The sequence below is a fragment of the Microtus ochrogaster genome, unplaced genomic scaffold (assembly GCF_000317375.1).
Source record: "Microtus ochrogaster isolate Prairie Vole_2 unplaced genomic scaffold, MicOch1.0 UNK44, whole genome shotgun sequence".
Taxonomy (NCBI): Eukaryota; Metazoa; Chordata; class Mammalia; order Rodentia; family Cricetidae; genus Microtus; species Microtus ochrogaster.
The window spans coordinates 1,574,414-1,587,326 of record NW_004949142.1 but is presented as its reverse complement, the minus strand read 5'-3'; the positions used below and the strand labels follow the sequence as shown (position 1 = coordinate 1,587,326).

Genomic DNA, 12,913 nt, shown 5'->3' with positions numbered 1-12,913 from the left:
GCGCCACCATCGCCCGGCCTGCCTAAGTGTTTTTAATCCAGACCAGTTCTTAGCCTTCCTGCTGATTTGTTATTCTCTCTTCCCTCCCTCCCTCCCTCCCTCCCTCCCTCCCTCTCTCTCTCAATCCTCAATCACTGTGTGGCCTACAGGGTTGGCTTTTGTCTGTTTGTGGTGAGATCTTGCTGTGTAGCCCAACGGTTTAGAATTTACCTTCCTCCAGCCTCAGCCTCTCAAATGCTGAGGTTACAGCCTTCACCACCGCCTGACTTGATTTCCCTTTTGCAGAATAGGAAATAGAGGCCTGAGAACTTAGCTTGCCTGGGGGCACACAACATGGAAACCCTTGAACTGCTTTTGCTGTACCCAGAACCTACCTGTCTCCTCCCGTGGGCTCCGGTTAACAGCATTGATGAAGCCCAGGGTAGCCCCCAGTCTCTTGTTACCTATCCTAGTGAGAATGTGGTTAAAGGGTCTTTAAACCGGGAGTAGGCTTCGTTGCTCTATTTGAAGATCTCTGGTGTGACCCCTAACCTACTGAGTATGGTGGATCTGAGCCTTGGTGACAAGGATTTCAACACTGCTTCCCCTCCCCCACAGCATTCTTTATTCCCATGCCACCTTTTACCCACTTGAAATGTGAAGGACCCCCCGCCCAGCCCTCCCCTGTACTAAGCAAGGACTCTAGCATTGAGCCAATCGTCAGCTTGTCTTTTATTTGACACAAGGTCTTACCAAGTTGCCCATTAGCAATTAGAATGTTTCATAGATTATACAGTTGCTGGGGTCGAGCTGGAGATACAGCACAACAATGGGGCATTTCCCTAGAAGCCCTGGGGCACTGGGCTCACTCTAGCGCCACCAAAAGTGGGAAAGAAGTTTAAACCTAGCATTTGCTAAGTAACTGGAAATCACAGACCTGTGACATGAGACCTAGTTAAAATGGGGGGGGGGGGATGATGTACGTGGGTGTGTGTGTGTGTGTGTGTGTGTGTGTGTGTAGGTCACAGGACAACTGCATCTCTCCTACTGTGAGTCCTGGAGATTAAATTAGGATCTTCAGTCTTGGCCACAAACACCTTTCTTGCTAACCATCTATCTCATTGATCCTCAGCACTTGTTGTTGTTGTTTTAGAAATTTATTTATTATGTATACAGTGTTCTGCCTGCATATACTCCTGCAGGCCAGAAGAGGGACACCAGATCTCATTATAGATGGTTGTGAGCCACCATATGGTTACTGGGAATTGAACTCAGGACCTCTGGAACAGCAGTTCTTAACAGATGAGCCATCTCCCAGCCCCTTTTGTTTTGTTTTTTTGAGTCAGGGTTTCTCCGTGTTAACAGCCCTGCCTGTCCTAGAACTCACACTGTAGAACAGGTTGACCTTGAACTGAAAAGATCAACCTGCCTCTGCCTCCCAAGTGCCAGGATCCTTAGCATTTTAAAATCAACCATTACAGCATACCTACAATCCTGACATCCTGGAGGCAGAGTCAGGAGGATCCGTGAAGCTTGAGACTTGCCTAAGCTTTGAGTTCCACACCAGCCAAAAAGAAAAAAAAAGTATATTGTAAGCTTCATAAAGTTCCACTCTGAATTCTGAATATATTTTATTACAATTCTGTAATATCACCAGATACCCAGTTCAAGTTCAGATTTTCCGAGTTGTTTCAGCCGCTGTTGACCAGTCCAGGGTCACACTGTCCCTAGTTCAGCACCATTATTTCTGTCGTTGCCTCTGCTGGAAGCAGGTGTCAAACACAGGACATTTAGCTCAGCATCTGAGCTACACCCTTCAGCCTAAACTAGTCCTGGCACAGGGGCATGCAGACTGTCCCACTTCTGGGGCCTGATCATGCCTGATTTTCTTGTACACTGTATCTTCTGTGAAATGAGTTAAGATCCAAAGATTGGTTTTGTATCTAGTTAAACATTCTGGCCAGAGACTATGTGAGGTAGTTTACACTTGGTTTTGGTTGTAGTGTTTTGGTTTTTACTTAGATGTATGTGCATGAGTGTTTGCCTGCATGTATGTATATGTACCACATGTGTGCCTGGTATCCTCAGAAGTCAGGAGAGGGTGTTGAATCCTCTGAAAGTAGAATCAGAGACAGTTGTGAGCTGCCATGTAAATGCTGGGTTCTCTGCAAGACCAGCAAACGCTCTTACCTACTGAGTCCTCTGTCTAGCCCTTGAGTTTTTTTTGTGTGTGATTTGTTTGTTTTGTTTGAGATAGGGGCTCACTGTGTAGCTCTGGCTGGCCTGGAACTCACTATGTAGACCAGGCTGGTCTTGAACTCACGGTGATTTGCCTGCCTGTCTCCTCCCCTCTGCCACCCAGTGTAGTTTACACTTGTAATCCTAGCACTTGGGAGGCTGAGACAGGAGGGTTGCTGTGAGTTCCAGGCCAACCTGAGCTATAAAGTTAAGACCCTGTCTCAATAAATTAAAAACAGAAATCAGGGGCTGGAAAGATGGATCAACTGTTAAGAGTGCTTCCTCTTCATCCGGAGGCCCAAGTTCACTTCCTTGTACCCATGTCAGAGAGTTCAGAAATGGCTGGAACTTCAGCTCCAGGGAATCAGACCTTGATGGGCACCTCCCACACCCATGGGGCAAACACACACACACACACACACACAAATAAAATAAAGTCATCATTGTTTTACAAACAAACAACAAACCATATCAGAGTGATGTTCCTCACATCAGGGGACACTCAGGGACAGGTAGTACCTGGCCCTCTACCACTAGGGAGTCTAGCCTGTACTGCTGGCCTGGGGACAGTCTGGCCCCAACTCCATGATGTCAAGTTTTCCTCTTGAAGCCACGGAATGTCCAGCTCATCAACCATTTTGCCATACTGTGTTTGACAACTGATGATCTTTGCCTTGACAGCAATTTATTTAGTGCTTGCAAAAATTTGTTGATTTTCAATTCTCTTATTCCTCCAACAGGTGAGCGTTTTGTTTTCTGTAGGGTTTTCCTGAAACAAAACTGCCCACAGGGTTTCATTTTCTTCTTTCTTGACTTTGTTCTTCCTCCTTCTCTTCTTCCTCTTCCTTTTTTTTTTTTTTTTTTTTTTTTTTTTTGTGAGACAGGGTCCTGATGTGTAGGTCAGGCTAGCCTTGGAATTCACCTGTGATCCTCCTGCCTCAGCCTCCTGAGTGCTGGGATTACAGGCAAGGGCCACATGCCCATCTTCTGTATCTCTTGTGTTTTGCAGTGCTAGGGTGGAACTCGGGGCCTTGCACATGCTAGGAAGTACTGCCCCACTGAGCTGCATCCCTAGCCCAGGCTTATTTGATTGTTAACATTAATTTTATGTCTGAGTATTTTGTCTGTGTGCATGTATGTGTACTGTGTGTGTGCCTTGTGCCCACGGAGTCTGAGAGAGTGTAGATCTCCTGGATTGGAGTTATGGTGCCCACGGAGTCTGAGAGAGCATAGATCCCCTGGATTGGAGTTATGGTGCCCACGGAGTCTGAGAGAGCATAGATCCCCTGGATTTGGAGTTATGGTTGGCTGGGAGTCATCATGTGGGTGCTGGGAATCAAACTGAGTCTCTCTCCAAGAGCAACAAGTGCTCTCTTAACCACGAAGCCATCTCTCCAGACCCTAATTAATATTTAAAGTACTAACTGGCAAGCATCTGCAATGATATAATTTCTAGTTTTCTTATGGCCACAGACTCCTAAATTTTAAAGATTCATCATTTTAATCATCTGTAATAGTTCTTTTGTGTTTTGCAGTTCTGGGGATTGAATACCTCACATGCTAGGCAGGCACGCTACCACAGAGCCATAGAGCCAGCTCTTTTGTTTTTTTTTCTAAGTGTTTCTGTACATGTGTGTTTTGCCGGCACACACGTATGTCTATGCACCCTGTCCGTGCAGTGTGGACCTTGAAGAGGTTGCTGGATCCTCCACCGTGTACCGCTGTGTGTGTCAGCAGACAGCTTTGTGGAGCTGCTTCTCTCCTACCTCTGTGTAGGCTCTGGGGATTGAATTCAGGCAATGAGGCTTGCATGGCAGGCATTACCCACAGAACCATCCTACCAACTCTTTTTTTTTTTTTTTTTTTTTTTGACTAGATTGTTACAACTTTGGAGATCCTTTCAAGCCAGATCCTGTTCTTAGACCTTAGGGACTCTCTAGTTTCTAAGTACTGGATGTGTCTGTCACACTGCCCTAGGATTGGAGACTCCCCCATGAGCCCTGACTCCTTCTAGAATAGATATTTGGAGTACCCCGGTTCCTTGTTTGAAATATGAGCTTTGTGCCTTCCAGTACAGGTCTTTCCGGTACAGTACTACTAGCCTGGTCCTTTTCAGGCCTGGAGGAGCCGGCTTGGAAACTGTCTCACCTGGGATTAGGTGGGGGAGGGGCACGCTTCAGGTTGGAGCACAGGTAGGTTTAGGACCCTCCCAGTCTCCGGGAGGCCGGGCCGAAAGAGGTCTGGAAGTAAGTTTCTAGGAGGCGGGCTGTCCTGAAGCCGGGCTGGCTTCTGACTCCTTCCCTCTTGGCTGCAGAGGCCACCCAGGACTCGGCCTTGGCCCCTAGGGCTCTCGGCTCCCACGCTGCTCTTCTTTACCCTGTGGCCCTTCGTTGTCCAGTGGCTCTTCCGACAGTTTCGGACCCAGAAGAGGTGACTCAAGGAAGGGGTCTCTCTAGCAACTGAGAAGGCTATGACGAGTCCCCGCGCACGTCCTGCTGTGACCTGAGCCTCCCTAGGTTTAGGGAAACAGCATTAGAAATCCCTCCTATCCTCTTTCGCCCTGGCACTCCCTCCTTTGGGGGGGGAGGGGCAATAAGACCCCACCCTTCCCTGCAACTCGCACAGACTCCCAGAGTCCCCAAGCGGTTGGATTGGCTGCTGTCATGGTGCACATCCTAGCTTTGGGGTTGGCGGTGAGCACCCTCCGACCCCACCCTCTGGGTCACCTGACTTTGCTCCTGCCGAGTCGGCTTCCTGCCCAGACTCAGCTCTTGGGCGAGTTGGGACTTGGACCTGGCCTGAAGACTGATTGGCTGAAAGGTTACAGGAAAGACTGGAGCTGGGAGGAATGGGAGGGGTGTGCAGGCTGGGGGCTGGGACGCCCCGCACACACGCACAAATTCACATCGCGCTCAGGACTTCACTGAAGATTCACGTGCAATTGAACTATTCATTAAACAAAAGAAAACCTCCTCAGTCTGCCGTCTGGGCGCCCACGAAAAGAGCGGGAAAACGGGCGGGTCGCGCGAGACACAAGTCCAGTCCCACTCCCTAAATGCTCCGAAGAAGAGCTAGGGCTTCCTTATAAGGAATATTTTTCCTCCTCCCTAGAGGAACCAGGAGAAAACAGGTCTCCTACTGGGGTCAGGGAGTACCTGGGCGGGGGCGGGGGTCGCTTGGAGGCTTAGAGTTCTTACCGGGAGCCGGGTGTTGGTTGGCCCCGCCCCAGGGGGAGGGCTGCTGGCCCAACTTTGCACGCCTCCCTAAGGATTGGAGTACTCTGCTGTGGGCTCCAAACGATGCTGCCTCTTTCCCAGCATCGTTTAGAAGAAGACTTAACTTCTTAAGTCTTGGTTGTTACTTCCTATCATGTCCTCCTGTTCTTCCCAGAGAACTTTCTAGAAGGCCCGGGCCCACCCACTGGGAGGGGTGGGGGCAGGTCCTCCATTGCCTGAACACCAACCCCCAGTTGTGGACCCAGGACCTGCACAGATCTCTTGAGCTGCTTGCTTGACTTTGGAACTTTTGCTAAGAACTGCCTAGGTGGCCTGGCCTCTGGTCGGACATTGTGGGCCAACCCTGCTGTGCCTGCCTGGCTGCCTCCAGCCACTAGACTGTATTCCGCTTTAAACTGACCACTCCAGCACCTTCTAGTGCTCAGAGCCTACAGGGCTAGCTATTGGCAGCTGCTACCACCTGGGCCTCGGGCTCTCCCTTGCTCTGGGGGGAAAAGGATGGTACTGGAGATCCCTAGGTGTGTTCCTCTGAGTTCCCTAACACTGTGGGTCTGAACACTTCCCCAGGCTTTGACCATCCTTAGGCCTCATGGGAAATACAGTCACTCTGTGGGGCCTTAGCAGCAGGAGGGTAGCCCTAAAGACAGACACCACACACTGCACAGGTACTTCAGGGCACAGTCCAGGGTCACAGGAAAAGGCTGAACAGCCTGTGCTGAAGGCAGACATCAGCTGGGCGGTGGGAGCCCATCGAACTGGGACCAGGATGCGGGGGAAGTAGACTGTCAGCTTCACAGCTCACACATTGCCTCCGCAAGCTGGGACCTGAAGATCTGAGTAGGGGTCGGCTTGTTTGCGAACTAGGAATGCCTCATCATAAGGCAGGAGTTGAGACGTTTAACAATGACTGGAGAGGGCTGGTGAGATGGCTCAGTGGTTAAGAGCACTGAATGCTCCCCCAGAGGACCCGGGTTCAATTCCCAGCACCCACATGGCAGCTCGCAGCTGTCTGTAGCTCCAGTTCCAGAGAATCTGACATCGTTACACCAATGTACATGAAATAAAGTTGTTGGGTTTAAAAACAAAAAAAAAAAAAAAAAAAACAATGACTGGAGAGTGGGAAATGCTTGGCAAAGGGCTAGAAGTTCTGGAACCCTACAGCCTGGTGATTATGTCTCACCCATTATAGAGACCCTACGGCTTAACACTGTCCAGTAAACTTCATCTAGGTTCAACTTTAACGTGTACATCCCTGACTGAGTGCTCAAATCCTCCAATGCCTGAAGTTTGGAAGTTTTGACTCTCCCAGTCAAGTTGTTTCCAAAGACCTCATTTCCTCTTAAAAAAAAAAAATGTTTCTTGAGACAGGGTTTCACTGTGTAGCCCTGGCTGTCCCAGAACTCACTCTGTAGACCAGGCTGGCCTTGAACTCACAGAGATCCAAGTGCTGGGATTAAACCTCCACCTAACTCCTCTTAAGAAAAAATTTAAAATACAGCCAGTTGTGGTGGTGCACAACTTTAATCCCAGTACTGGGGAGGCAGAGGCAGGCGGAGCTCTGTGAGTTCCAGGTCTACAGAGCTAGTTCCAGGACAGCTAAAACTGTCACACAGCAAAACCCTGTCTGGGGTGTAGTGTTAAGCTACATTTTATGCATGAATGTTTTGTTGGCATGTATGTCCCTGTACCGCATATGTCTGGCACTGGTGGAGGTCAGAAGAGAGCGCCAGACCCTTGGAGCTGGACGGACAGCTGTGAACTGAGAGGACACATGCTCTCAGCCACGGAGCCATCTCCTCCCGCGGCCTGTGCCCTTTTCCTCTTTGTTCTTCATCTCCTGGTGCCTCCTACGTCATGAAGACAGAGAAAGGCAGGATTTTCAGACAGACCTGAGTTTCTGGAAGTACATGGAAACAAGCTAGAATTTTCAAAACATCTGAATGTTCTCAAGGGACCCCTTCTTCTCCCTTCCCCTTGGAGACAGCCTTGCACTACAATTACTATCCCCCCCCCCGCCCCACCCCCACCACTCTGAAGTTCCTCAACTCTTTTACACCCTGGGAGGTGGCATGCGCCTACAGCTGCCATTACTGTGGAGGCTGAGGCAGGAGGATGAGGCCTGGCCTCAAACACAACAGAGACAAAGTAAAATGTTCTTTATGCTCCGTCCCAGTCAGCTGCTCCAGAAGGCCTGTCCACGCACTGCCCAGCCCTGGACAGCTAGGCTCACGAGGCTGCCACACACATTTCCTTTAACTGCAATCTCAGCTGCTGCGCTTGGGTTGCTCACTATAGTCTGAGCAACTTACTGCTCTAAAGCTCTTTTCTGCCCTAGCAGATGACTGCTAACTGCATTGTTTGCAACCATTTAAAGTGATTGGAAATAAAGTTCAGGGTTCTTGAGGAAATGGGGGGAGGAGGATTTTGTGTTTTGTCTTAAAAAAATTTTTTTAAGACAGTTTTTTTCTCTGTGTAATAGTCCTGGTTGTCCTGAAGCTCATTTTGCAGATCAGGCTGGCCTTGAACTCACTGAGATCTGCCTACCTCCTGAGTGCTGGGGCCACCACCGCCCGGTTTTAAATGATTTTTATTATTTTACATATCTGAAGTGTTTTTTTCCTGTGTGTATGTATGAGTCAGGTACTTGCCTGGTGCCCATGGAAGGCATCAGAGCCCCTGGATCTGGAGACAACATGTGGGTGCCAGCGCTCTTATCTGCTGGGCCAGCTCTCCAGGCCTTGGATTTTGTGTTTTGGACAAAATAAATAAATAAAAATGGTATTGAGTGTCAGGTAGACAGAACCTCTAGTTTGATCTGCCACTTGGTTGTCACGTGACCTTGGATAAATCACTTTAGTACTCCAAGTTTTAGAGCTTTCTTACATCTAAAATGGAGGTTAAATCCTGGCTTGTCTCACATGGCTGTGGTGGTCAAATAGTTCCATGCATACACTCTCACTGAATTCTGGCTGGGATGTAGGGAGAAATAAGAAGCAAGGGTCACTAGGTACTCAAGCAAAGGGAGCCGCAGCAATTACACCAAGGGGATTAAAGAGAGTTCTCAGAGCCCTTCAAGTAAAAAAGACCAGAGTCCGAACTCCTTTTAAGGGGGAAACAGGACCCCACTTCACCCCCAACCTACCCTACGGCCCGGGGTCAAGCACACCCGTTTTCAGGGAAGGCCTCCAGCCCTCCTTCTCCAAGCCTCTTTCCCCCAATCTCATCTCTGGACAACACCGTGCTCCTTTCGGAATCTCATTGATTTTTGAATCCCTTCCCGACAGAGATGTGCATCAACTGGCCCGAACTCTCCTGTCGCTGCTAGGGAAAGGTCTGCGGTCTCAAAAGCGATGAAGCCAAGGCCCAGGGAGGCCATTGTAGTCGGCCGAATCCGGGGTTTGGGGTGACTCCTTTGCCCCCATTAGTGCTTTCGGTGGGGCTCAGACGAAGAGCTAAACCGCGGATGTCCATTTTGCTTTCGCCCCTGGTGTGGAAATGGCTCTTGGCCAAGGTGGCTTTTCTTACCCAAGGGTCCCCAGGGTAGCCTGAGGGGCCGACGTCACTCAGGACTCGAACCCGCCCTCTCATCTCCCGAGGCCTAGCGTGAGGCTGATGCACAACAGGCCGACACACTGTGCCTTTAAGGCGGCACTTCTTAATTCTTCATTTGTTTACTTCTTCATGCGCTTTTCGGGTTTTGTTTTTTAAATAAATATTTGTCCACAATATCCTTCCGCTTATCTCTCTCCCAGGAACTCGTCACCTGCCTCAGAGACATTACTATAATTTTAAGAATCCAATGTCAGTAATCATGACCAACATCTCTCTTTATAGGACTTAATCCTCTTTTACACTTTAGGGACTACTTTTTAGGGACAAACCATTTTTGCACTAGTTGAAAACCGTCTATAACTATCCGAACCTTTCCGCTGAGAGCAGAATACGACATTGATCTTTTAAACGCACCTTTTAATAAAAATATTCTGTCTAGACTCCCAAAGGTCATGGAATCTTCTTGTATTCCTGAAGCACAATGGTATGGTCCAGAATCCGCCCCATCTCCCTTGCGATTGGTCTTCCCCCCCCCTCAGAGAGACGAATAACTCTTGCCCAATGACCGCTCACGTTTCTTCAGCGACTGCAAAGCGATGGAAGGAGGCGGCCTGGGAGACGCCCCCTACGCGCTCTACGATTGGCTACGTTGCACGGCGCGCGAGGACGGCGGGCCCGAAAGAAGAGGACTACGACTCCCGGCAGCCCCACAGCGGGACTCCGTTACGCATGCGCACAGGCGGGGCTAGCAAGCTTCTATATATAAGAGGCGCTGAGGGCTAGGAGACAGCAGTTGGAAGTTGGCAGGTGGAAAGTCAGGTTGGGAGGGGAAGCCGGAGGAGGAGGCGGAAGAAGAGCTGTCTGAAGGGGGAGGAGGGAGGGAGGAAAAGAGGAGGAGGCGGAGGAGAACTGAGCGGAGCATCGAGCCAGAGGGGAGATGAGTTTGTCTGTCCTCGGCTAAGGCTCCGGCCCGGCCTGGGGAACTGGGAGCTCGGGTTGGAGCGACACCCGTGGAAGTGGGAGGAGGTGGCTCTGGGACTTTAACCCCTTGTGGGCTCTGCGGCAGGGGATTTAACCCTTTGTGGATTCGGCCCCTCGGAGGCAGCGTCATCGGGTAGTTTTAACCCCTTCGGGGCTGGGTTTAACCCATTGGACTTAAGCCTCACCTCCTTGCCCACCAACTCCTCCATCGTGGGAGCGCTCAGCGGGGAGGCGTGAAGCCCACCCGTGTGAACATTACGTACTGTGCCTGCCGCTGCATCCTCTTGGACTTGCTAGTTGGCCACGCTTGTGAGCGCTTAACCCTTTATTGACTTAACTCCAAGTTGCGATTTGAGTTTGCTGACAAGACGGACGAAAGAAGTCACTGCAGAAATTACCGGCCGAAGAGGACTTTGTTGGACATTCTCTGAAAAGAAAAGCCTTTTTTTTTCTTAACCCAAAATTTCTCAAACTTCCTGAAGAGGACTCTACTAAAGCCATGGCCGAGCCACTCTTGTCAGAACATCAACACCAGCCTCCAACTAGCAACTGTACAGGTGCTGCTGTTGTCCATGAGGAGCAGAACTCTGAGCGCCCCCCAGGCGCGGAGGAACGGGTGCCCAAGGAGGACAGTAGGTGGCAATCGAGAGCGTCCCCGCAGTCGGGTGGCCGTCCGGGACAGGAGGGAGAAGGGGGCCTGAAGCTCCAGCCGCCCCCACTGCAGACCAATGACCGTCCAGAATCAAGCTGCCTGGAAACGGGCGAGAAGGGCCAGAACGGGGAGGACCTATCTACTGGCGGTGCCTCCCCGTCGGTGGAGGGGGAACCGATGTCCGAGTCCCTTGTCCTGCCAGGTCATGACTCGGAGGCCACCAAGTTGGGTGCTTCTGCCGCTGGAGGCGAGGAGGCATGGGGACAGCAGCAGAGACAGTTGGGCAAGAAAAAACATCGGAGGCGCCCCTCCAAGAAGAAGCGGCATTGGAAGCCATACTACAAGCTGACTTGGGAGGAGAAGAAAAAGTTCGACGAGAAGCAGAGCCTGCGAGCTTCGCGGGTTCGAGCTGAGATGTTCGCCAAGGGCCAGCCGGTCGCGCCCTATAACACCACGCAGTTCCTCATGGATGACCACGATCAGGAGGAGCCTGACCTCAAAACCGGCCTCTACCCCAAGAGGGCAGCCGCCAAATCCGACGACACCAGCGATGAGGACTTTGTGGAAGAAGTTGGTGAGGAGGACGGGGGCAGCGATGGCATGGGAGGGGACGGCAGCGAGTTTCTGCAGCGGGACTTCTCGGAGACGTACGAACGGTACCACGCCGAGAGCCTGCAGAACATGAGCAAGCAGGAGCTCATCAAAGAGTACCTGGAGCTGGAGAAGTGCCTCTCGCGCAAGGAGGACGAAAATAACCGACTGCGGCTGGAGAGCAAGCGGCTGGGCGGCGTCGATGCGCGAGTGCGGGAGCTGGAGCTGGAGCTGGACCGGCTGCGCGCCGAGAACCTCCAGCTGCTGACCGAGAACGAATTACACCGGCAGCAGGAGCGAGCGCCGCTTTCCAAGTTCGGCGACTAGACTGAAAACTTGGGGGGGGGGGGGCAAAGGGGACTTTTTACAGTGCTGGAATGTAACATTATATACATGTGTATATAAGACAGCGGACCTTTTTATGACACATAATCAGAAGAGAAAATCCCCCTGGCTTTGGTTTGGTAAATTTAGCCATGATGTTACTTGTGTGCTTTCTCCTGTTCTTTAATTATGTGAAACTGAAGGGTTGCTTTTCTTGTTTTCCTTCTTAGACGTTGTTTCTTAATGTGCAAGTAATTTGACCAAGTTAAAATGCATTTTTTTGTTTAAAAAAAAAAATCCCCTCCTTAAGCGGAGCTATGAGGTGGCCAAATCTGAGACCCATTACATTCATTCTAGTTATAATAAATTTAATGTTTGTAAATGTAACAGTTTCAGTGTGATTTCTAGAGATTCAAAATCGTGTTGATTGATGTGACTGTACTTTTGAGGAAGGGTAAAAAAAAAAAAACTGTTTATCAGTTTGCAAAACTACCTGAAATTCGGTTTGCCCCCCACCCTATGGTTTTAGTATGCTTCAAAATGCAGTTCAGGTAAAATACATTCAGCTTTATCTTCAGTACTAAACAGAGCTTGCTTCCTTTATGAGTTGTTTGGTATTTGGGGGGATAGAAAGTGGCTACAAACAGAAGCCCAGCATCTGCCCCTTGATGGCCATTCAGAAATGTGGTAACCAAAGAATAAACCTAATTTGGCAATTTGTTAGAGAACTGGAAGCATCATTCCAGCTCTACAAGTCCCAGTTTTCAGTAGTCCTGGCTTCTAAGCCCTCACCCCCAACTCCAATAATGCTAAGGAGTCCTGGAGACCTAGGTGAGGCTCCTGGTAAACTCGCTTTCTCAGTGCAAGCAAGAAATAAACTTGTGGGGCAACTTTTTATGTTAACAGGTTAGAGACAGAATATTGGATTGAAATGGCTAAGTGATCCAAGGACTTAGCTTTATTGTCCTATACTTAAAAGTATTTTTCTCTATTAAGAAAAGCTGACCTATCCATTAGAATCAAACTAAAATTTGAAATGCCCCTTTCTGCAAGTAAAACTGGTTACAAAGAGGGCCTGAGGCCCTGAGTTGATGAGCAGAAACCCTGCTTGTTCTCAGTACAACAGCTAGTCTCAGTCTCCTAGGCTGCTGGACAGCTGCCTAGGTTAGGGACTTATGCTCTTGAAAATGCAGGAAAGCTCTGAGAACTAGTTCCTACAACAGATTGAAAAATAAATTCAACCATTGTTCTTTCTTGTCATAGTTAATGTATCCCTCCTTCACCTGACCTGTGTCAGTGTTTCCCTAGGGCAATTATATTGCTCAAATTATTAGAACACTGGTTCCTTAACCTGGAGCCT

General features: G+C 49.7%; 2 protein-coding genes across 6 annotated transcripts in view; both read left to right on the top strand.

The window, feature by feature from the left end:
- Acbd4 (acyl-CoA binding domain containing 4) overlaps nt 1-5,373 on the top strand; it is an 11,119-nt gene extending 5,746 nt beyond the window's left edge. For 4 of the 5 annotated variants that reach the window (XM_026777040.1, XM_026777039.1, XM_005369081.2 and 1 more), the window contains one exon: nt 4,532-5,373. In XM_026777040.1, the coding sequence (XP_026632841.1) occupies nt 4,532-4,651 (120 nt within the window). In that variant the 3' untranslated portion in view covers nt 4,652-5,373. Of the gene's footprint in view, nt 1-149; nt 3,051-4,531 lie in introns of those variants that run through there. The other variant, XM_026777041.1, reaches the window with a different exon arrangement.
- Nucleotides 5,374-9,341: 3,968 nt separating this feature from the next.
- Nucleotides 9,342-11,944, top strand: Hexim1 (hexamethylene bisacetamide inducible 1). Its single transcript, XM_005369080.3, has one exon. It carries the CDS (start codon nt 10,486-10,488, stop codon nt 11,554-11,556), a length of 1,071 nt encoding a protein of 356 aa, XP_005369137.1. The 5' UTR covers nt 9,342-10,485; the 3' UTR covers nt 11,557-11,944.
- The last annotated feature ends 969 nt before the right edge of the window (nt 11,945-12,913 follow it).

Excerpts from the sequence above, each read along its gene's own strand:
- Hexim1 (XM_005369080.3), top strand. The coding sequence starts at position 10,486 with ATGGCCGAGCCACTCTTGTCAGAACATCAACACCAGCCTCCAACTAGC.